The sequence below is a fragment of the Populus alba genome, chromosome 14 (genome assembly GCF_005239225.2).
Source record: "Populus alba chromosome 14, ASM523922v2, whole genome shotgun sequence".
NCBI classification, from domain to species: Eukaryota; Viridiplantae; Streptophyta; class Magnoliopsida; order Malpighiales; family Salicaceae; genus Populus; species Populus alba.
Genome location: NC_133297.1, coordinates 5,654,426 through 5,679,164, shown reverse-complemented (window position 1 = coordinate 5,679,164; position 24,739 = coordinate 5,654,426). Strand labels below are relative to the sequence as shown.

General features: G+C 35.3%; 4 protein-coding genes and 2 long non-coding RNA genes across 7 annotated transcripts; 5 read left to right on the top strand and 1 right to left on the bottom strand.

Moving 5' to 3' along the window:
• The first annotated feature begins 3,125 nt into the window (after positions 1–3,125).
• On the top strand, positions 3,126–4,747 carry LOC118041283 (fasciclin-like arabinogalactan protein 8). Its single transcript, XM_035048559.2, has one exon. The coding sequence runs from the start codon at positions 3,237–3,239 to the stop codon at positions 4,506–4,508; it is 1,272 nt and encodes a 423-aa protein (XP_034904450.1). The 5' UTR covers positions 3,126–3,236; the 3' UTR covers positions 4,509–4,747.
• A 3,998-nt stretch (positions 4,748–8,745) lies between these two features.
• On the top strand, positions 8,746–10,673 carry LOC118041284 (peptidyl-prolyl cis-trans isomerase CYP18-1). Its single transcript, XM_073404329.1, has 4 exons — positions 8,746–8,928; positions 9,109–9,270; positions 9,800–9,958; positions 10,182–10,673. The coding sequence occupies exons 1-4, from the start codon at positions 8,761–8,763 to the stop codon at positions 10,263–10,265; spliced, it is 573 nt and encodes a 190-aa protein (XP_073260430.1). The 5' UTR covers positions 8,746–8,760; the 3' UTR covers positions 10,266–10,673.
• A 589-nt stretch (positions 10,674–11,262) lies between these two features.
• LOC118041919 (uncharacterized) lies at positions 11,263–11,763 on the top strand. The gene is made up of 2 exons (XM_035049423.1): positions 11,263–11,459; positions 11,550–11,763. Exons 1-2 carry the CDS (start codon positions 11,263–11,265, stop codon positions 11,761–11,763), a joined length of 411 nt encoding a protein of 136 aa, XP_034905314.1.
• Positions 11,764–12,681: 918 nt separating this feature from the next.
• LOC118041285 (uncharacterized) lies at positions 12,682–18,305 on the top strand. Of its 2 annotated transcripts, none has more exons than XM_035048561.2 (13): positions 12,682–13,119; positions 13,223–13,389; positions 13,478–13,581; positions 13,735–13,815; positions 14,128–14,231; positions 14,349–14,435; positions 14,866–15,068; positions 15,553–15,754; positions 15,833–15,883; positions 15,966–16,064; positions 16,171–16,230; positions 16,666–16,790; positions 16,887–18,305. In XM_035048561.2, exons 1-13 carry the CDS (start codon positions 12,871–12,873, stop codon positions 18,052–18,054), a joined length of 2,700 nt encoding a protein of 899 aa, XP_034904452.1. In that variant the 5' UTR covers positions 12,682–12,870; the 3' UTR covers positions 18,055–18,305. The 2 variants fall into 2 exon arrangements, with proteins under 2 accessions (XP_034904452.1, XP_034904453.1); XM_035048562.2 differs by having other exon boundaries at positions 12,683–13,119; positions 16,669–16,790.
• LOC118041286 (uncharacterized) lies at positions 15,614–16,670 on the bottom strand. The gene is made up of 2 exons (XR_004686291.1): positions 16,075–16,670; positions 15,614–15,959 (listed from the first exon to the last, which is right to left on the bottom strand). It is a non-coding gene; the product is annotated as an uncharacterized lncRNA (long non-coding RNA).
• Positions 18,306–22,925: 4,620 nt separating the features above from the next.
• Positions 22,926–24,579, top strand: LOC118041287 (uncharacterized). Its single transcript, XR_004686292.2, has 2 exons — positions 22,926–24,059; positions 24,144–24,579. It is a non-coding gene; the product is annotated as an uncharacterized lncRNA (long non-coding RNA).
• The last annotated feature ends 160 nt before the right edge of the window (positions 24,580–24,739 follow it).

Genomic DNA, 24,739 nt, shown 5'->3' with positions numbered 1-24,739 from the left:
GCATCTATTGGAAAGCAGCAACATACAGTATATATAATATTTTGCCAGTTTCGGATTTGGCTTGCGTGTGGTGCTGCGTTGCTGCCGACAAATATGTGATTGCTCGAGAACCATACATCAAACCTGATGTGGTCCCACTTTGATCGAGTACTACCAGCCTGTGATTTAGTACAGTCATCCTTCCTTGCGTTCATTTTCCACGTCTTTGGCATGGACGTTGGACAATCTACCTGTCACGTTATGTTTTTTCTTAACAGAAGAAAAATGAAGTCCTTCACCGGTGTCTTCTAGTCACGGTTTTGGCTGCGGCGGAGATTTTTTTTAATATAATTATTTTATTTTAAAATTGTATTTTTTTATTTTTTAAAAATTTATTTTTGATGTTATTAGGTTAAAATAATTAAAAAATTTTAAAAATAATAATTTAAAACCAAAAAAATAAAAACATGGAAGTCACAAAACTTGAGTTACTAGTCAAATCCTGGATCACTAATCGACTTTACCCAGGTTGATTCATGTTGGTGTAAAAATAAAAATAATAATTATTATAATTTCAAAACCTTTAATTTGAAGATTGACTCAAACCAATGCAATGATCTTGAGTGAGGTTGCTCGTTGATCTATATCAATATAAAAACAAAAATTATTACAGTCATAGTATTAAAACTTGGATCGAGGAACAACTTGGGTTAAGGCTTGGGTTATGTGTTAAGAAAAGTCAACCCAGGCTGACCAAATCAATATAAAATAAAAATAATTATTATTGTAGTTTGAAAAATAATTTAAGTGTCAATCAGGGGCAAGATCTAGATCACAAACCAGAAAGGTCAACCCAAATTGACTTGAGGTAATTAAAGGATAAAAATTATTGTTTTTATAATTTTAAAACTTGACTAGAAGTCAACTGGGGCAAAAGGTCTCGGTCATGGGTTGAATTAAGTCAATGCGTAGATAAAAGTAGTTATCATCGTAGTTTTAAAACTCAAATTGAGAGTTGATCCAATTTAAGGTTCAAGTCATGGGTTAAGAAGGCTAACCTGACTAACCTGTTTTTAAGAATAAAACAATAAAAGCAACTTTATTTTTATCAATTTTTTTTAAATAAAAAACTAAATAGATTTTTTCTCATATTTTATATCAAGTCCATTTAGGTTTATGAGAAGGTCAGATCAAATTCATCATTTATTTATTTTTAAAAAAAATTTAAAAAATATCATTAAAGTTTTAGAATACATTCAATGTATTCTTAAGTGAAAAAAAAATCAAGATTTTAATGCAAGTCAAAAGATATTTCTAACAAAGTAAATTTATAAATTTTTTTTTCAACCAGAGATTAAAAAAAAAAAACTCGAATCTATTCACGAAAACCACCCCACACATAACCCAAATCACAGTCTACTACTCCACGAGAAGACACGATGCTGTTTCGGTGACAGCGAATCTGCATTCTGAGATCAAACGGAATATAAACAGAGTGCAGATTTTCCAGGATCACGAATTTGTTGACTGTATCAAGCAGGGAATAAAGAGAATTGGAACTCCCTTTCCTTCTTTTTGTTATTTAAATGAAAAAATAATTTCAAAGAAGAATCTCCTTTATCAGAGACGTCGTACTAACCAGCAATGAAGATTTTCACATCATTTATTACAATCCATCAACCATACAAACTTTTCACACATGATTTGATATATTAACTCAGAGCCATCATGCTCGGACAATCCAATAAAACATTATTTTTTCCATCAACAATACAACCTTTTTTCATGAGAGTGTATAAATTCAACCAACCACAAAACAAGCAACAAAATGAAGAGGATTATTTACATGTTTTAAAAAAATTAAATTTTTTTTATTAATTTTAAATTAATATATTTTTAATAATTTCAAATCATTTTAATATGCTGTTATTAAAAATAATTTTTAAAAAATAAAAAAATCACTAATTTATATTTTAACACAAAAAATTATTTAAAAATAATTACAATCATCCTGCTAAACAAACTTTGGTGAGAAATAGGTCAGGCCACATCATTGAAAGTTAGGGCAAGCCAAGCCAGTTGATGCGATCAATATTATTTCTCTAGCAGTATATTTATTTTCTTCTTGCACATACATATTAATTTAAGTATTATAGAGTTTATTGCTCCTTATGGAGCTTATTTTTTCAAACGAATAACAACTACCAGCCAAGCACATCAACTAGCCATGGAAAACACGGTGTATGCATGAAACAAGAAAAAACAAGTCAGATTTTTTCGTTTGTGGGCAGAAACAGCATAATATCAGATGGTCCACCTCCTAATCTGCTGCCATGATGAATCTGGACGTTGGAAGCTCTCTAGAATCTTCATGATTTCTCTTTTAAATTCTGCTCTTCACCTACTGGATCAATTGCTGAGTTAATTTGTCCCCCTCTTGTTATTTCAAATTCAAATTCAAAAAATATCAGATTTTTCCTCTTAAATGCACCTTCCCGTTCGGGTTTATGAATTGATTCAAGATTTGATTAAATGATGATTAATTCCAGCCATGAGAGGTAAACTTGGTTTGGAAAGGTGTTTAATTCATATCTCATTCCACAAAGTTGGTCCTGTAATTATTCAGTAGAAATATAATCATTAAATCCAGCTTAATCTGATGAATTAATAATAAAAATTATTATTTATAATTATGTCTTGTTGAATTTCAAATTTAATTATATAAAAAATATAGATACGATAAAATCAAGCGCTTAATTTAGTTAAAAAAAACTAACCCGGTCAACTTCTGATTTTCTTTTTAAATAAAAATAAAATGATATCATTTGACTTAGATTTACCTTGGTTGATTCAACAAACTAAATTGAGCAAAACATCTTCATAACCGTTACTATACCCATCCCGTCAACAAAACCATCATAGTATCACTTGCTTTTATGATCTCCTCCACGTGGCAGTGGCACGAACCAAGCTAATCACCCGTGAGGGCACTCTTATCATTTTCCCCACAAACAAGAGGAGGGGCAATGGCAAAATACCATTTGCCACCAATCCACGGAGAAAGCCCTTTAGCATTTCCAGCTGTGAACCAAAGCATGCCTGCCCATCACATGGCCCCGCCCCCCAACAACTAACCCAGCTTTAAACCCAACCACAATTAACTCTGGTTACCCACCCTTCCTCTCCTTCTTCCCCTTTTTATCACTCCCTCTCCACGCCTACCCGCTCACTCTCATTCCCTCTCTCAAAATTCAACCATGGCTACGTTGCAGTACTCTCTCCTTCTTTCCTTCACACTATCAGCACTCGTCTCCACCATCTTAGCCCACAACATAACCGACATTCTCTCAGGCTTCCCGGAATACTCCGAGTTTAACAAGTACCTTACCCAAACAAAACTAGCCGATGAAATCAACACTCGCCAGACAATAACTGTCTTGGCTCTCAACAATGGGGCTATGACTGCTCTTGCAGCCAAACACCCACTTTCAGTCATCAAGAACGCCCTTAGTCTTCTTGTTGTCCTTGATTACTATGACCCAACTAAACTCCATCAGATCTCCAAAGGCACCACGTTATCCACCACTCTCTACCAAACTACTGGAAATGCCCCTGGTAACCTCGGATTCGTCAACATTACAGATCTCCAAGGTGGTAAAGTCGGCTTCGGCTCCGCTGCTCCCGGCTCGAAACTTGATTCCTCTTACACTAAATCTGTCAAGCAAGTCCCTTATAATATTTCAATTCTTGAAATCAGCCAGCCGATTATAGCTCCAGGGATTTTAACAGCTCCGGCTCCAACACCGTCAAGTGTGAACATTACGGCGTTACTCGAAAAGGCTGGATGCAAAACATTTGCGAGTTTGTTACAAACTAGCGGTGTCATTAAAACGTATCAGTCAGCGGCGGATAAAGGTTTAACTATTTTTGCTCCAAACGACGAGGCGTTCAAGGCTGCTGGAGTACCTGATCTGAGCAAGCTCACCAATGCTGAAATAGTCTCGCTCTTACAGTATCATGCCACTGCTACTTACAGTCCGTTTGGGAGTTTGAAAACTAGCAAAGACCCGATCTCTACATTGGCTAGTAATGGTGCAGGTAAGTTCGATCTGACGGTTACAAGTACGGGTGACTCGGTGACTCTACACACTGGAATCGGTCCGTCGCGAGTTGCTGAAACGGTCCTTGACTCGACACCGCTTGTGATTTTCACTGTTGATAATGTGCTGCTACCGGTTGAGTTGTTTGGGAAAGCTCCGTCTCCAGCGCCGGCAGGGGAACCGGTGAGTGCTCCGAGTCCGAGTCCGAGTCCGGTTGCTTCGACTCCAGCTCCGGCTAGTGTTGAGGCTCCATCTCCTCTCGCCGCTTCACCCCCTGCTCCGCCTGTGGAGACGCCTGGTGGTGCCCCATCTGGCGCTCCGTTTGGATCCGAGAATAGCACGGCGGATGGTAGTGCTGCTGTTCACGTGAGTGTACCTGTTCTGGTCACCGTCTCCGCCACTGTAATTTGTTCGATTCTCATGTCCTGAATCGTAATTATCTAGCTCAGTTAATTTGCTTTTTATTTATTATTGGATTTTGAGATGTTATTTTGTTAGAGAGGATTATTTTTATTATTGATTTATTTTGTTTTTGAATCTATCAGTGATGAGTTGATGTGAGGTGAGTCAGCGGCGCATTTTAGCAGCAGTTCTTTTCCTATTTGTTGTATTCATTCATCGAGTGCTACGCGTTACATTATTTTAATGTAGGGATCTGTTCGTTTTTCTGTGATGGTGCTTGGGGAACTGTTAGATTTAGATGGGATCCCACGTGGAGAGATGTTGTGGGATCCACTATTTCGAAGCTTGTGCTATTTTGGGGTTTGTCAAAAGGGTTAGGATAGATGTTACTAGAATGGTGATTTTTCTGCGCAAAATGGGCTTGGCTAGAAAGCAGAAAGCCAGAAACCCAACGTTTATATATATATATATATATATTATATTATATCATAATGTTTTGTTGAAAATGGTCAAAGCATGAGTTCCCCTCTTGGCAGTGACCAGATATGGTGGTTGCGTCTGCTTCACAGGACATGCCTTGTATTTAAAACTTAAAAGTACTTACAGCTTCTGCTGGGCATGAGTTTTTTTTTAATGGAAGAATCACAATTAGTATGTAAACTCTTTTGGCTGTTTAAGGTTTCGATTGGTATAGGATTCTGTAAATCTATTTGATTTTTTAAAAATACTTTTTTTGTATATTTAAATGGAAATCATTTTTAATTTAAACAGTATAAAAAATGAGTTAAATTTTTGTTGTGATTGAAAGTAAAATTTTTTTATTTGTTGGTTTTATTTATTACTGTTTTAGTTGCTTCGGGATTTTGTTGAATCACATTTAATTTTTTTGTGTTTATTTGCTCTATCTTTATTTCAATTCGTGAATTTCTTGAAGGTCGGTGACTTGATAGATCTCTTGGGTATCATGGATATCCTCGAAATATTGTGCTGTTGATTTTGTCACCTGTAGATACAAGTTAAAATGTAACGAGTGTCGAAAGCCGCATGTCAGGTAACATGGTGTGGTGTGTCGTGGTACAAAAAAATTGGACATATTCTACAATAATAAATAACTAATTTTTAATTTATTTTAGAAACTAGAGTATTTTATAGTAGCGAATAAAACTAATGTGTATAAAATGGATGGATAGAAAGCGGGGCCGTTGGGTGATGCGTATCACCAGTGTATTTTCTTCTTCTCCATTCATCTCTAATATTGCAGGATAGACTAGATCGCAAGATTCGGATCATTTTTTTTAAAAAGGTGAAAAAAATACTAAGATGTTATTAACATGTTTTTGGGGCAAGAAATTTAATGTTTTTCACACAGTTTTAAAACCCGGACCGACCCGGCAGGACTCGGCTAACCCAAGCCTGTAACCAGTTCGGGTGGAGATAAAAACCTGCTTGGGAGTTGCCCGGTGAAACCCGGTCGACCTGAAGGGTCGACCCGAGTCGCTGAAGAAGAACGAAGCATAATCGAGGACAAATAAAAACCTAATTAACGAAAGACAAAATCAATTTGAATTAATGAAACAAAAGCAGAGGACCAGAGAAGCAGAAGACGACTTGACTCTTGATCTGTGATTCTGATACAGATCTTGAGGATGAAGATGATTCTTGCCATAGTTTTGAAACCCGACCCGATCAAGTGATCGGGTCACGAGTCAGATGGGTTTACCCGGGTCAACTAAAAAAAAAAAACATCTATACAACATATTTATTTTTGTTGAATAAACACGTTAAGTTCTTTTGTGTCCATAAAAGCAAAATTTGAATTAAATTTCGAAAAAATTAAGCAAATCCTGTCAAAACACCTAATAAATCTTCAATATACTTCTTTAAAACTTCATCATTATAATCATCTTTATATCATTAATATTTACATTTAAACACCATTAAATAAAATTTTATTTTAAATAATCAAAATCTAAATCTTCAGATTAGCAGATTTGTTTTCAATATTTCACACCCTCCAACAACTGGAGGCATGTAATTAATATAAATTCATTTATAATTCAGGTTTATGATATTTAAAATAATGATTTCATTTAAGTTTTACAGAAAGAAAAAAAATATTATATTCAAAGCTCAATTCTTAAATTTAGTGTTCAATAATGAAATTGAAAAAAATCAATAAATAAAATATACAAGTCAACCAAGATTAATCCATCAATCTCGTGACTATGGGCATAAATTTGAGATAATTATATATATATATATATATATATATATATATATAAAGCAAAAAAGACGCACGAAAGATCAATTTCATAGTAATTAAATATTGAATAATGAAGTTAAAAAAAATCAATATTATAAAATGATATAAAAATAACAAAGTCAACTCGTTTTAACTTTCAAAACTCGTAGCCCTCTAAAAAAAATCAAGTAATTATATCTTTTTAAAAAAATGCAGTAAAATAAATATTTAAAACAAAATAAATATCATTAAAAAACAATGAGGGTCAAATTCAACATGAAAAAAAAAAAACAAATATTTGAATGAAATTTAAACAAAATTTAATTATTGGAAGGTGAATAAATATCAAAAGAATAAGCACTAGATTTGATATAAAAATCATATAAAACTTGATGATTATGGATGAAAATGAAGAAAACAATCAATCAAAAATAAAATAAATAATAACTAAAAGAATAAAAATAAAATTATATATGAAATATAAATAGCATGATACTCTTGTGCATCAGTGACTTAACTATATTTTTTTTAATTAATATTTTATATTTGTGAAATACAAGTCCAGTGGCCAACTTGACAGTGACAAAAAAAAAAAAATGTTAAGAACAAAAAAAACTTTGTTTTTGTTGCTTTCTATGACAGTTTAGTATTTTAACTGTGCTTGAAAAAAAAAATATTTAAAAGACACCTTCGATTAAAGTTGATGTTTTTATTTATTTATTTATAAAGCTAATTAAATCATTTAACTATTCCATTCATAATAAAAGTTAAAAGCCAAGTTTGTCCCCTCAATTTTCCAATATCTAACGTGTCTATACAAAAAGACTAAATCATCCCCTGACAGTTAAGTTAGTGGATGTTTTTTGCATGGCATGTTCATTGATGCAACAAGGGATGAACAATATAGTCAAGTCAGTATTTTTTCCCACATGTGGGACGAGCACGTTTAGGAACGCGGTGCAAATTATGTTTTTATTAATTTTTTTTTTTTTTAAATTGAATATGATTTATATTTTTTGGATCGTTTTGATGTGATGATATTTAAAAATAATTTTTAAAAAACAAAAAAATATCATTGGCATATATTTCGGTACAAAAAATTATTTGAAAAGCAACCACTGCCACACTATCAAATCATCCACATGTTTTTGCTTTTTTTTTTTTGTTAACTGAGAAAAGTAAAATGAACTCTAACTCATCAAATTTAAATATAGTATTTATTATAAAACCAAGATAATTTTATAAAAATTAAATTAAAAAAATTATAAAATTTATTTTTAACAAACCTAACATCAAAATATAAAACTGAAATTAAAAAATAATAAAAAAAAAAATCGAGTCAGTTTATCAAATCCATAACCCAAGTCATAAAAAAATGAATAACATTATAGAAAACAAATAAGAATAAATCATGAAGATTAATTCTCAAATAACTCAATTTTAAATTATAAAATTACGAGAAAAAAAATTTAATTAGAAAAATTAAAAAAAAACTCGAGTTAACTCATCAAACTTGTGATTTGGATCACGAGATTGAGATAACTTTTAAAAAATAAATTAAAAAAATTAAAATCCAATCCACAATAAATCTAATATTAAAAAATATAAATTATAAAAAAATATTATTCCAATAAATAATATTTTAAGATAAAAGATTTATTAAAACCCCTTCTGTTTTAATTTTTTAATTTTTTTTTTTATCAATAACTAGTTTAGGATTCAACATTGTTCAAGATACAGATCGTAGTTCAAGATTCAGGTAAAGGGTGGGTTGGTAAAGCAGATCAATTTCAAAACAATGTCAAGGTTATTAGGTTTAATTTTTTCGTTAATTGAAACGGGTCTAAAGGCCAGCTTTACAGTAGGCTCACAACAAATCACGACCCAAAACCATAAACCCCAACAGGGCCCTTATCACTTTCTATAAATTGCGTTCTGTTCCTCTTCTAAGGTCTCGAACGCTAAGCTATTGAAGCTGTGTTAGCATCCGCCAGGACCAGAAACCAAACAGGCTTCGCCTCTCTGTGACACACACAGATGGTTAGTTTCCTCTGCGAAATTTCATCGAACTCCTCAACTACATTCTTTGTTCAACTAATAAACGAAGTGTTTATCTGCTTTGCTTTGCAGTCGGTCACTCTTCACACAAATCTTGGGGATATCAAGTGCGAAATCGCCTGTGACGAAGTTCCCAAAGCCTCCGAGGTCAGTCGGTAACTGTGTTTTGAAAGATTAAATTCAGCGTTGTTACTTGTTGCCGTAATTAGGAGTTATGTTTGTAACTAGAAATTCTTTCCAAGTTTTTAAAACCTAGAAATAGAAGTGGGTTCTAAGTTAAAGAGCTTAACCTATAGTTCCTGGGCTTTGTTTTGGATTTTTTTACAGAATTTTTTGGCTCTATGTGCCAGTGGGTATTATGATGGAACCATATTTCATCGAAATATTAAAGGGTTTATGATTCAAGGTGGAGATCCAACAGGGACAGGCAAAGGAGGGACTAGTATCTGGGGAAAGAAGTTCAATGACGAGATCAGAGAATCTCTCAAGGTATTTTAATATATCTTGTCCGAAGCTTCTTAACTTTTTTTATGCATTCTGCAATCTGAATTTATTTTTTGGGAGTTTTTATTGTCACCCTTTAAGAATTCTTCATAGAGCTGTTGCTTTTGTATGAACGTATCCACGTTTGTAAGATTTGAGAATGTGGGTTCGCTTGTGTTATCCTCGGAGACAATATTGTCCCGTTTTGCAAACCTTAAAAACCAAGCCCCCGCCTCTATAAAGGACATTTACTTCAAGGACTCTAAAACGAAACAAGAGTATGGTTGATATTGAGGCTTTGACAATGATAAACTTGATTTCTTTTTTCTCTTGTTGGCTACATGGTCACAAGATAGCTAAAACATAGTTGGAGTAGTTGGAGACTGTTAGTTGTATTGGCTCTCGTTTTTTGCTTTTTGTTGTATACTGCATTTATTGTAATAGGTTATACAGTTTAGAACTGGGCATATGCTAATGCCAATTGTGTGATGCGGGTATTGCTAAATGACTGATGCTTTGTTTCTCTTCTTTTCAGCATAATGCGAGGGGTACACTCTCAATGGCAAATAGCGGGCCAAATACTAATGGAAGCCAGTTTTTCATAAATTATGCAAAGCAACCCCATCTCAATGGTTTGTACTCTGTGTTTGGAAAAGTAATTCATGGGTTTGAAGTTCTTGATATCATGGAAAAGGTAGGCAGTGCTAGCCATGGTCATTGGTTCTTTTCTTTTTCCCGGTTTGGAAGAACAGGAGATAGTTAGCCTTGGGGCAGTTAATTTCTGTTCAAAAGATTGATATACCTTGTTGTTTGTTACGTGTGTTAGGGCTGTGATTTTTACTTTTCATGATACATGTTTTGCCTTTGCATCATCTCACCAGATACAGCAACGTTGACTGCTATTTGGTTTTGTGCAGACTCAAACAGGACCAGGAGATAGACCTCTTGCAGAGATAAGGATCAATCGCGTGACAATACATGCTAACCCACTTGCTGGCTAGTTGCCACCTCAGAATGTCTGGATATCATTGCATTGAGATACGTGCTGTTGTGTTTGTAACATTTATGTAGGATTGAATCTCGTGGATATACTTTTCACCTCTGAACAGTAACATCTGAACTTAATTAGAGCTATCAAGAAGGAGATACCAAAGTCGGGCACCGAGTATTACCTGCAGGATAATGTAAAGCAAAATCTTTTATGCCGCAAGAAATGTAACATTTAAAGAGAGTACTTTTGGTTTCGTTGTTAGGAAGAAATACAATCATTGTTAGGTCAATCATATGCATTATGAATTGCGAGTTTTGCTTGTATATGGCAGCGCTTTGCTTCTTTAAAACAGACCAAGGAACAAGAAGATCACGTAGTGGTTTTGAGTTTTTTGCCAGCTGGGCGATGTTTATTTTCATCAACCTCTTAGTTGCAGTATCATATTTGATGAGTGTAGAAGGATCAAATTGCATTACGATGAACCCCTTTTCTAAAACTGTAAGTCCTTTTCTGACGATGGTTTATGGTTGCTTGGAAGTGTCTTGGTTTAGTGGAAATTCGAGGAAGAAGGTGACGGAAAGGACAGCTGATGAAAAGAAGAAAGCGTATACTGAGCTATGGAAAGAATAGAGAGAGAGAGAGAGAGAGAGAGAGAGAGAGGAGAAAGGAAGTGAGGAGCCTACCGAATTTCACTTCTCTTTGTTTTGCACTGGGCCTCCGTCCGTCATTAAACCAACCGATTCCAAGTAAACCCCTAGCCCATGCATTAAGGCATTTTGCTGCTGGAAAGTGTTGTAATGTTACGGATCAATAGGCACACCGAGAAAACGAAACACACTTCTTGCTTACTTCGAAGGTTAATTAATCTCGATTCCTCTTTTTCTTTGTTTCCTCCGCCATTTTCTCTCTCACTCTCATACCACTTCACAAGCAGCTGAAAACAAGCCATGACTGTTGCGTTAGCAGGAGCTTTTCTATCCACTTCCCTCCAGGTCTAGTTCGATAGAATGGCTTCTCGTCGGGTTCTTGACTTCTTCAAAGCGCAAAGACTTAACGGTAGGCTAATGAAGAAGTTGAAGATAGTGATGCTCATTGTTAATGAAGTTCTTAACGATGCCGAGGAGAAGCAGATCACCAAGGCATATGTGAAAGAGGGGCTTGACGAGCTTAGAGATACTGCAAATTATGAAGCAGCCAGGGATTCGTTGGATTAGATTGCTTATGAAGGTTAGCGATTGGAGGTGGAAGCTAGCTCTCAGACCAGCTTGGATCAGGTGCTGGTGTTTTTGTCAAGTCATCTGGTAGATCAGTATGAGGCCCAAGGAAGCAGGATTGCTGTTACAACGCGCAGTGCAGGCATAGCATCAGTCAAGCCCACCGTTCCAACTCGTCGTCTCCGAGAATTAACTGAAGGAGACGCCTGCCTGGTGTTTGCGAAATATGCATTTGATGATGGAAGTTCCATATCACGTCCGGACATGGAAGGAATCGGCACAGACATAGTGTGAAAGTGCAACGGCCTACCTTTAACTGCGAAAATCTTTGAAGGTCTGCTACGCTCCGGAAGAGATGCTAAAGAACGGGAGAAGATAATGGAGAGCAGCATCGGGGATTTCTCAAAATGATGGTAAATGCTCAATGGCCTTCCTTTAGATCCGAAATGTTCATTGCAGGGATACGTTCTTGTGTTTCCGAAGTGATTTTGGCATTGAGCTCCTGGATATCGCGCCTTTCACCTCTGAACATTAACAAATATGGATTTAAGCCAGGAAAGAAAAAGGAAATATGGAAGAGATTGAGAGCGTTCTATAAATGTTTCCTAAAAAACAGAACAATTCAATCCTACAAATTTGATCGCTGGTGGTTCATATAATTTTCTTTAAAGGGTATTAAAATCGTCTCGAAAAAAGAATTTGATTTTATTGATGCATAAATTTATCTGAAAATATCTTTAATTATTAAATGAAAAAAAAAAAACATAACAGCAAACATTTGAAATTAGTATTTTATCATTTTAATTACAATAATTATAGGTTTAGTCATATCGTATTACTATGGAGTTTTGTCCTTTATTTTCTTAGAATTTTTATCGAGTTGATTATAATGTAATCATGTGGAACATGAGAGCTTTTTGTTCCAAAAATATATTTTTAGTTATTTCTTGATCAAGTGTTTCCATCTTATATACTTCTCTTTTATTTTTCGAGAAAATAAAAAAAACAAATTGAAAAATGACATGGAATAAACCTTTGAAAATATAGAGATGGAATAGTATTTTTCAAAATCAAGAGGACTAACTAAATAAATTCGTTAACAATAGGGACTTAAAGTCATAATTAACTATTATTATGGAATATATGCACTACCCAACAGCCAAGTCCATTTCATAATGATTTCCTAATCGAGAGGCTAAGGCCCAATAATATTATCTGAAATTGCAGTAATATTATGCGAAATTGCAGTAATTTCACTGAACCTAACCGGAGAGAGCCCCAATCTTCCCATGGAAGCTACTGACAGTCTCAACTATTATCCAGTCACTTTCCCATTTCTCACATAAAAATATACAACAGACTAGGGTTTTCAAAATCCCCGCCATTTTCTTTCCCTCTACAATGGTGGTAGGAGACAAAAACCCTGAGACCCCGTCGGCTCAAAAACTCTCACAATCAGACTCCTCACAACATGCCCCTCCATGCCCTAACCCCCAGGATGACGCGTTGCCCAAGAATCAACCACAAACAACCAAAGATTTCATACTCTCAGTAGCCTCCAAGCTCTCTTCTCAACCTCTCACTAACCCTGATCCTAACGTCTGGGGTGTCCTCACTGCTATTTCCAATAACGCCCGGAAACGCGCTCAGGTAATAAGATTTAAAAAACCCTAATCTTTCGTCTAATCTCTTATTTCTTGATTAATTTTTTATTTCTTGACAATTTTTTAATTGTTTTGTTTTACTGAATTAGGGTATTAATATTGTATTGACCGGGGAGGAGCATTGTATTGGAAGGTTAGTTGAGGATACGCGGTTTCAAGTTGAAGCGAATGCTGTTAGCGGAAACCATTGTAAAATATCTAGGAAAAATGCCGTGGCCGAGTTATCTGATGTAACTGTTTTCTTGAAAGATACGAGGTTGTTATGATTGTTTGCGCGTTTTAACTCCTTTTCGCCCTGACATTTATTAAATTTGTTGTTCTGAATGCTTAAAACTTTTTTGTAGTACGAATGGGACTTATCTTAATTGGAAGAAACTGACTAAGAGTAGCCCTGAAGGAAAAGTTCAACATGGGGATATTATATCCTTTGCTGCTCCTCCACAGCATGGTAGGATGATTTTTGCCTTTTGATCTACCAGGACCAATTACTTTTTCCTTAGTGATTGGTTCAAAAAAGAATGCATTGAGGAAAAACATATGAAAGAGAGAACTTTAAGTGAGATTCATGACAATTAATGTTTCACGTGTTGCGTGGTTACAGAACTTGCAGTTGCATTTGTATTTCGAGAAGTTGTTAGGTCTAATTCTTCAATGGAAGGTGCAATTGCAAAAAGAAAAGCAGGTATTTTTATCACAGTGTTCTTTATGTTACGCTGGATGTTCAATTCTGTGATGTTTCTTTTAATATTTTGTTTTTCTGTATTTATGTTTAGACATGTGGGTTCTGCACTTGCAGCTATTATTTAAAAAAAATAAATAAATATTGGGGACATTAGAAGTATTAGTTAAGACATATTCTAGTCTTCTTCTTTGTGGCAACCATGATGCAATGTTTGTATTGGACCAGGGGTTTGTTGGGTATGATTGCCAATCTGCATAAAACACTTCTGAAGGTTGTGACCTTAAAGTGATGTTTTCTTACTTTTGTGCACAGAGGATATTGTTGGGGAAAACAAGAGAATGAAAGGTATTGGAATTGGTGCTCCTGAGGGTCCTTTATCTCTTGATGATTTTCGGATTCTTCAACGGTCAAACAAGGTATCATTAATTTGATTCCTGTCTTTATTATTGATGGCTTAGATAGTCCTTAATGAATCGTGGCCATCAAAAGTTTCTGTAATGGAATTTTAATATGTTAAGTATTGCTACTTGCAGGAATTAAGGAAGCAATTGGAAAATCAAGTCCTTACAATTGACACCTTGCGCAACGAGCAGCAAAATACCATTGATTGTCATGAAAATGTATGCTCTTTTAAAGGTCTTCCTTGTCATGATTTGATTTGATTTGAGCATAGTGAAAAATAGTGGTGCTTTAATCTAATGAAGAGTTTTAGTTTTTCTGATGTGTTAAGGAAATATTTTGATGTCTAAGCTGGTTAGCTTTGATATTTAACTTGTTTACTTTTTTATTTTGAGTTGTTTAGTGAGGATTCAAGCTGTATTTCTCTCTTTTTTTCTGAATTGTAGCTTATGAGTTAGGTTTATTCCTTTCAAAACTTTGTACCCATTTAATACTACGGTAAACATTGGCAGCGGACAATTAATGCAACGCTAGAGGGCAGGACTACCTCAAAAGTTCCTTTTTTTGCAACCTTTTTCAATTGAACTGTGATTGGGCGATAGCCATTTCCCTTCAAAACTTTTGAGGTAATATTTATGTTTCACTCTGCAGGAAATAAAAGAGATGAAAGAATCTGTTGCAAAATCATACCTTGACCACATTAAGGAATTGCAAAATATGTTGGATGCCAAACAAAAGGAGCTTGTTGAGGTCAATAGAATATCAGCTGAACAAAAACATGTCTTGGAAGACCTCAATGAAAGGCTTACTGCTTCTAGGCAGTCATGTAATGAAGCAAATGAAGTAATGAAGAGGTAAGGAGCTTGCTCAAGCTGATTGATGATATTTTCCTGTATTATTATTTCGCGACTTTTATTAAACAATTACTTGTGCTACATTGTAGAGACTTATGCATTAATCACGGGTTTCAAAGTTATCTTTCCAGCATACATTGTCAAAATTGATGCAAAGAAGTGGATAACATGTCCTTAACTGACTGGTTGCTTTTCACTTATAATAATCTTTCAACTGTGCTCGTCCTTGTTCTTCTTTCTTTTTGTTTATTTTCTTTTATGTCCCATGTTTACCTAAATGCTACTGGGCATCAGCACAAGCGGTGAAAAGAGTGGGGTGGACTTTGAACAATGAGTCATGTACTTTCTTGTTAGTCTGGTTTGACTTTCAGAGGAGATTGAATGGATTATGCTTTAGCTGTACAGATACTTCACTTGAGAATATATGCAAAAACTATTCAAGAATATTTATTAATACAGTATTGAATTGAATTTTTGTTTTCAGTCAAAAGGCATCTATAGCTGAACTCGAGGCACAACTAGAAGAAGAACGAGATCAGAGAAAAGAAGAAAGGCAAAAGGCTACTTCTGATTTAAAGGCAGCAGTACAGAGAGTTCAGTCTGAGGCACAAGAGGAAGTCAAACGACTATCTAATGCTGCCTTGCAACAGGAAAGAGAGCTGCAAGAAGAAATCAATAAGCTTCAGGTTGTAAATTTTATTATCCGTATGGACATTATAGGTGTTTACTTCATTGGAAATTGTTAAATATTCGTTTCCTTTCAGGAAAAAGAGAAAAAGTGGTGCTCACAAGTAGAAACCTTGATGCCCAAACTGGTATGTTCTCCATTAACTTCACTGGATTTCAAAATCATATATGAATGATTTTAACATCTGCTCTTGATATCTTATCCTACAGGAAGAAACGCGGCAAAAATTGGTTGCATCTGACAATAAAATTCGCCAGCTAGAAGCTCAAGTTTGTGAAGAGCAACTGGCCTCTGCAAATGGAAGAAAAGTAATATTACCTCCATATTAGATGCTTGGATTTGCCATACCATAAGCCCCTTTTGCAAATTGATTCTGGAATTGATTTCTGCTTTGCTATGATGTGTTTTAAGCAGAGAGTGGATGAACTTGAACAAGAAACGTATAGGCTGAGGAAAGAACTTGAGAACGAAAAGGTATATATGAATACTCTCTTTTCAATTCGTCAAATTATCTGAATTTCAATATGAGCACTTAAACTGTGATGTGCAATGTCCTTTTTGACCGCAACACCCGCACCTTTCGTTGATGTAAGTATGATTGTTGTTTGCACTTCTAATTTCTAAATGTCTGCTTGACAGATATATGTTCTACTTCTCATTCTTCACTATTGTAAATTCATCTCCAATTGAAATTCTTTTCTGAAAGGGAATGCTGGGGGGGGGGGTAAACGCTTATGTGCAGTTCCATATGAATTCACTAATAACTAGTCCAATAAAAAAGAAACTGCTGTCAAAGATGAATTGCAGTTGCCAAGAATTATTTGAACAATCATCCGACTTAAAAATTTCCTGGGCACCTTAGTGAAATCCATTGAATTTTAAGCTGATTTTTTTTTTTGTTGTTGCTAGCAGGCAGCTCGAGAAGAAGCTTGGGCTAAAGTTTCTACCCTTGAACTGGAGATAAATGCTGCAATGCGAGATCTTGAGTTTGAAAGACGGAGGTTAAAAGGTGCCAGGGAAAGAATAATGCTTAGGTAAGAATTAAAAAAGTTGTGGTTTTCAATACACACGCGCGCCCATATATGGTGCCTTGTGTCATTGTAAATTTGTAAAATATGACTTTGATGCAGGGAGACACAGCTACGGGCATTTTATTCCACGACCGAGGAGATATCTGGACTCTTTACCAAGCAGCAGGAACAACTGAAGGCAATGCAAAGGACATTGGAAGATGAGGAGAATTATGATAACACATCAGTGGATATTGATCTGAATTTAAATCCCGGGAACATGGATGGCAATTTGGCAAGAGACAATGGAATGACTCGGTATCATAGCAACAGCAGGGCAAAGGCTGGCTTAGGTCCTTCAGCTCAGAGATTTGACAGGAACCAAACTGTTACTTCTAGTGATGGGGCAAGTGTCACTGAGAAGCATGACTGTGATACCAGAAGTCAAGAAGAACAAGATACTCAAAAGGAAGAATTTACTAGTGCTGAGCATCACGTTAAGGGCGGCTTTGGTTCTGAAATTGATGGTGTTGGCACAGCACCTGTTTTGGAAGGAGAAACCATTGGAACGGAGCAAGTTCTTGAAACAGAAAGCCTTGGTGTTGATGGGGAGAGGAATTTTGATTTGAACAAATATAGCTCTGTGGCTGGGGACACAATGCAAGTTGAAGGTGAAGATTGTGTGCATGAAGGTGATGAGCGCCTTCAGACAATTCATCATGATGGCTTGCATCACTCTCAATCAAGTAATCTCCCTGAGAATCAGAGGGATGTGGAAGATACGGAACCTGGAGGCATAATCAGAACACAAGACCTTTTAACTTCGGAAGTTGTTGGCAGTTGGGCTTGCAGCACTGCTCCTTCAGTCCATGGTGATAATGAATATCCTGGAAGTGGAGATGACGATGAGAAACGTGGTGCTGATCATCATGATTCTAATGGTCAAGTGGCTGAGAGTCAAAGTACGCCATCTTCTGATGCTGTAGCCATCCGAAGGAATCGTGAATGTCAAGCATTAAGTGAGATGATTGGAATTGTTGCTCCTGATTTAAAAGATCAGTTTGGCACTGATGTGGATGGTGATTGTGATGGAGGAAGGGAGAGACTCGGTTCTTCCTCTAACTCAGATACGGAGGCTTGTTCTGACAGTAATGATAATGAGGAATGTGCCAAAGGTGGATCTATGTCGGATACAGAGACTGAATGTAGTGACAAACCTGTTGAGGATAAAAATCTGGATGATGCAATGGATGAAGATACTGATGCCACACGAGAAGATTCTCAGTGATGGCACCAAGCAAAAGGAACGAATCCAGTAATAGCTGTAAATCTTGGAGGCCCTTTTTTTTGAACTTCCACCTCAAACCCTCCATCCCCTCCCGACCCGACCTCTGTATAACCCTTTTTTTTTCCTTTCAATTCCCTCGTTCTGTATTTATTAATTACTTGTGTGTATACAAGAACTTTCCTTTTGAACGACAATCATAGCAGTAACTGGTACTTTGGCAATGCAAGTAAATGATCAAATGTAATATTTCAGCTGGGCTGTGTTTGCGTTTATAATTGTATTCAATTTAATTTTTAATATCTTACAAATTGTAAATATGATCTATACAATATAATTTTTTTTGGTTGAGTTTATATTATTAATTTTTATAGATCGGTATTGAGCGGTGGATTTATAGCTCAGCCCATACCCCTCACTCATCCATTCAGACCCAGCTAAAAGTAGTGCATTTATTTACATTTTAGATATCTGTCTAAAATGTTATAGGATAAAATTTATTTTGGTCCTTATTTTTAATAGTCTTATAAACAAGCCCTCCATTGAGTTTGTTGGTGTTCATAGTTTTTAGAGGAGATATTTGTCTTCATGTTTACTATTTTTAATTAGGTCCCTACAAGTCAAAGGTATCTTTACCCAGAGCCAAATTAGAGAGTTTTTTATCCTTTTCTTATCCATACTTATCCTAATACCCATTGGGAAATATACTTAGCAAGCATTTATTCGATTGGATTACCCGCTTCATAACTAGTCATCGCAATCCCCCAGTTTTAAATGAATAGGCGATTCTCGCTTCTTCTGTGAACTGAGATTTTTGATAATTTACTTGACGGAGTCAGGTTTCTTGAGCTCTGAAACTCGGCTCTTGTAGTGCATCTCTAGTGTTTCTTTGCATCTTCATATATTTATATATGAAGTAGTATTAGAAGCTTGAGATATATTTCTTCTCATGAATGCTTCAGTCGGAGCTCTAGTGTTGGAAATCAGATTTATGGCCGAGTGTGATTGTTCATCGAAGACCATATTCGCATTAAAGGACACCTTGGAAACGTTTTCTTTTGGAGGCTGAACCCGTGCAAGTTCCCCACATGTTAAAGTTGGGCATTGGCAAAGAGTCAAGATCTTAATCGGAGTGGTAATGAGTGTTGAAATGAAATGTGAGAGGTAATGAGCATCAGAGGTCTTCATCGATTATAATTTTGAACTTGGCGTCGGAAGATTTGGACCGCATTTGGTAGAGGGATAGGGAGAGGTGCTCGAACAGTCATCATCATCATCATCATAATTATGGTGCATGCGAAACTAATATCCACCGTGTCTCTCAAACCCATTAAGATTTTTACTGTAGTTTCATTTTTCTAGGGTTTTTCTTCATTGTGTTATTTATGTTTAATTGATATTGAATTCCTGTTGCAAACCCATTAATATTCTGTCTCTTTCCTTAATTACCGTAGTTTTCGACTTCTGTTGCAAGAATTTCAATTTTATTTTTCAAAAGAATTAAACATTAATCTAATGTTTTTTTAAGATAAATGTATTTTTAAAATACACCTTAACACAGTTAAGAACACAATAACAAACAACAACCGAAACACCAAACAACAAACGAAATATCAAACCAAAACGAATGATGTCTGATAACACACAATATATACATGCAGTTTAGCTGTTGTCAAATATTTGAAGTAGTTGAAGGCAGGGCATGAGGTCACAGAGAGGAGCCCATAAAAACATAGTTTGTCTCTACTGAATGAGAGATGCAAACACACAGAATTGAAAGAGCACTGGTATGATTAGAGAAGAAGAATAATCTTATTGTCTGTGGACGTCCAAGTATAATTAGATCAATTTTGAAAATGGAGAGCTCTTGATTTTACAGTTGACTATATTCATATACCTACAAATTAACAAGAGAGGAGGCATGAGCATTGAAGGCATGTGGTCCAGATGCTCATCGAATAGCTGGTTCATTTTTTCTGTTCAAGGAGGGCATGATGAGGTATTAAAACTCAGCATCAGGCGCAGGTACATGCACCTGTATGGCTTGCTGACACAAGGGAAATAACACCAAAAAACACATATAGTTAGGTCAGGCGTGGTCTTTTTTTGTGCCCTCGATCGATGCCATGTAGCTAGTAGTACCACATGATCTAGTCTCTAGTTCACTGTGGACTGGATGGCGGGCTAACCAAGCCAAGTGTCCAATTGGCAGTTCAGGGACCATGTGAAGTGGCTCAGAACATGATCGACTTGGACAAAATAACACCACTACCATGGTCATGATGACACCTCTAGTATTTTATAGATGAGAGAGGGGAGGGGCGGTGATGATGACGGTGGTGGATAAGAAGATGAGGCCAAATGGAGGAGGCTCGTTTTCCAAATAAATGAGGATGGAAGTGGTACTCGATTACATGAAGAAAAGGGACAAAAGAAAAACCTAACAATATTGACTACTACTCCCTCTTCTTCCTCGATTCAGTACTATCCTTGCCCTAACCCATCTTCTTCCAAGGTCATTTTCCTTGGCTACTGCCCTACCCCCCCGTGTTCCCACACGTGATTAACTCGTGAATCTCCATGCTGCTGTTTTTTTCTTTGTTTTTGTAATATCAGAGGGTTTAATATTAATTGGCGCTAGTGCCATTAAATTAATCGCAAACTAGCAAGAAAAACAAAAGGTTGTGTATACAATATTAAAAGAGAAGGCAAAATGTAGATAAAACCATGCAATAATATATATAAATGTTTTATAGCCAAAACTATCAAGAGTTTCTTAACCTCTGAACAAGTACATTCTTGTATATTAATAGTTTCCATCATTTGTCTTAAGACAACATCAAACGATGAATAACCAAAACAAATATTGTATTCCAATCAATAATCTCTTCTTTGAAACCCAATTTATTTCTAGCAATTAAATTTCTAGCTAACCAGATTGACCACAGAATACCATATGCTAACATGAAAATTGTTTTGTGCTTGAATTTTCATTTAACAATGTATTTCTATTTAATAGTGACTTGATCACTTTTAAAAGTTTGTTTCATGACAATAGTTTCTAAACCCTAAATTCTTTGGATATGTACTAGAGTATAATAAAAGTTGTTTTTTGAAAGTATTTTTTATTATATTTTTTATTTTTAAAATTTATTTTTAATATTAATACATCAAAACAATTCAAAATTAAATATAAAAAATAATAATTTAAAACTATAAAAATAACTAAAAATTTTCTAAAAATACTATCACCGTCACCAAAGATCCACACTTGTGGTTTTGCTCCTAAGTACTTAATAATTCTGATTAGATATAAACCGGCCATCAACTGAATAGTTAAGTGAGTCAAGGCACAAAAACATAAATCCCATGATTAATGGAGAAGCGTGTGGTCTGTTCACATCCTGACGCGACAATGGTGATCAATTTTGGGTGTGGTGAGCCAAGTTGCTCCATCTAGTTGGATAATTCTCAAGAATTATCTAGTAATTAATGATCGTCACGTTGACTATAATTAAAAAATTAAACAGTGCGATCCAGGGGCCGTTTGGGATTGAGGTGTGACCTGCTTTTCGAAAAAATTCAAATTTTTTTTTTTTTTTGCTAAAATTGAGTTCGGTTTGTATTTTCTGGATCGTTTTGATGTGCTGATATCAAAAATAATTTTTAAAAAATAAAAAAACATTATTGGCATGCTTTTCGGCACGAAAAGCTATTTGAAAAGTAACAACTACCACACTCCCAAACACCCTCTAAGTCGTTTCCACGACAATTAAATACTCTTGTTAGTGCGTTTTTTTTCGTTAATGCAAATGATTAAGCATAACGAGTAGCTAGGAGAAAAATGGAGTTTCTGAATCCTGTTTGAACTTGAACACTCTTTTTATACATATAAAAAAAAGTATTTGGAGAGCTTAATACGGCAAGGACTTCCTGGTGAAAAGAGCAAAGACAATTTGCAAAGGTTGTGTTGTGCCTACTTTTCAAGAACAACCTTTTCATACACGATGTCCATATGTCTAACAATTTGTTCAGACATCAAAACTTTCTTGGAGCTTTTTTGACAATCTGCTCTTTCCGTTCTCGAGTGAAGTTAATTACGGGCAAAGTTTCTTGGCATGATCGATTTGTTAAATAACTTAACCTCTGCTTCACGACATCATCTTTTGAAGATAAGGTCAAGCATGGAATATAAAAATACACACGAGATTAATTTGATTGTTTAGGGGCCATGTTTCCTTCTTAGCCACCAAGATTTGAATTTTGAGATTGTTTGTAAGATATAAAATTTTCACAGATTCTTTCATTTAGATTATGATGACATGCTTTGGATCGATCCTGTTTATTTTTTAAGTAGAAAAATAATTTTTTATTATTTATTTTTTCTTAAAATTATTATTTTTTTATATTTTTAAATCGTTTTAATGTGTTAATATCAAGAATAAATTTTTTTAAAAAATAATATATATTATTTTGATTTTTTAAAACAAAATTGTTATTTATTTATTTTTTTAAATTATTTTTTTTTTATTCTTAAATCATTTTAATATACTAATATCAAAAATAAATTTTTAAAAAAAATCACCACTTCTTCACCCAACACAAGAAAAAACAGGAAACAGGAATCCTTTTCACATTTGTTAGATTAGCATTGTAGCAAGCAGCACCAACTCAAGGTTATAGGTTAATTAACAGAAAAGAAACCATGGCTTTCTTGAGTTTTGACTAGCCGGTCCGGTCCACAGACTACAACTTTTTTTCAGGCCCACACTAAAATCCTTCTTCTTTTTCTCTCTCTTTCTTTCTGGACAGCATACAAAACCTAATTATTAATGAATATCTACTGTGTTGACTCTTCGGTGGCTGTTCTTGTGCTTGTCAAACATGGTGAGCTGCTCCATTTGTTAATAAATAACTACTTGATCCGATATCAGAAGGACTCCGTGTTATCCAACACTTTCTAAATTTTTAATTCTATTTATAATTAAAAATAATTATTTGGTTTTTAGAAGAAAAAAAAACTGCTTTCCCACGAGCAAACGAGGCCTGAGATAACAACAAAGCATGCATAGCTGCTTATTATCTTACGGTAGAGCAAAACCAGGAGTGTCTTATTTTTGTGCCTGCCAGGACTAGATTTTTGCCATCTCCCGAGGAAGTACTGATCGTGCATTTATTAATTTACACTCCAGGAAGCCATCTGTTTCACGTTTTCAGTGATAGTTGGTGGGCATTTTTTACCCTAATTATGCATGTGAACTTGGATAATATTCTGCCCTAGATCGATTGAATTCCAAATCTATATTCTTAATTAATCATGTTCATCATTGCAGCACATGGAATGGTTTATACGCGTTAGGATTTTCCAAACTAGGATCTTAACAGTAACTAGAAGCTGTACAGTCGTTTTGAAACTGAAGGGGAAAGTTCTAAGTTTCAAAGAAAGTGACTTGAAGTTGTTAAGATTGTATAGTCCTTTTCTGTGTGCCCAACAAAAGCCCCCACAAATTGAACCAGCTTATTAGTCTTTAGACTTTCTGAAATGGTAATAAAAAAAAGGCCAAAGAAAAGGAGAACCCTTTCTTTCTTTTTTCCTTCATCTTCCTGGCATTCCTCGTCGATTGCTGGCCTTTGTAATCATGAGTCCTCATGCCATCATTATCATGAAAAGCTTCTCTCTCTTTTTCTTTCATATGCAGATACAAGCACAACCGCATTACGCCATCTATATAACTCGCATTTGGTTTCTCTTAGTTTCTACCATCTACTACAGGCCCTAAAACCCACCTTGCTTGTAATCTTTGCTCTCCTTTTCCCCCCCTCACCTATCTTTTTGCAAGAAAAAAACAGTCACCCATTTCTCTCTGTGACGCAGAAACTAAACTTTAAAGGGGGGAAATGTGTACTGGTACTAGTTCGAAACTGAGCCCATGCAGTCCCTTGTATATTGCTCTTAGCAATCAACAGCCATCAAAAGGACACAACCTTCGATATCATAGACTCAACCGGTTAGTTTCCTTTCATCTTCTCTCTATTTCTCTGTGTCTCTGATCTCAAATTTGAGTATTAAATACTGTATGGTACTGTAACAGAAGGAGAAGGTTGTCAAAAGGGAAGAGGGTGGCACTTGTACTGGTCAAGAAAGAGATGGAAATCAAGAACTTGAAACTGTACATGGAGAACAAAAGCATCATCGAAGAAAATGAGAAGCTGAGAAAGAAAGCATCTCTTCTACACCAGGAAAATCAAGCCTTGCTTTATCAGCTCCAAAAGAAGCGCTCTGATCCTCGCCATGACCACTTGGCTCACAGCAACAGCTAATATATATTACCATATATCCATGTAGGAGAAGTTACTATATGCATGCAGATCAAGTACAAGAGGATTAATAGGAAACAAGAGCCTGCCTTCTTTAATCTTTTTCTATCTTCTCACCTTGTCCTTTATTCTTTTCTTCTTTGTTTTAGTGTAGTAGTTTCGTTGATATTATTGGGATATTGGGAATAAATGAGGTAATTGTTTTCTTTCTTTCTTTTATTCTGGTTATATCATCCACGGGTGAGCAACTATTTTCAATAATCAAACCACAAAAAAGAGCCCGCCAACTTGATAACTATTGTCGATCACACTCGCAATTGTCTTGTTTTATGTATTTGTGGAATTAATTTTGAAATATAATTAAGGTGAG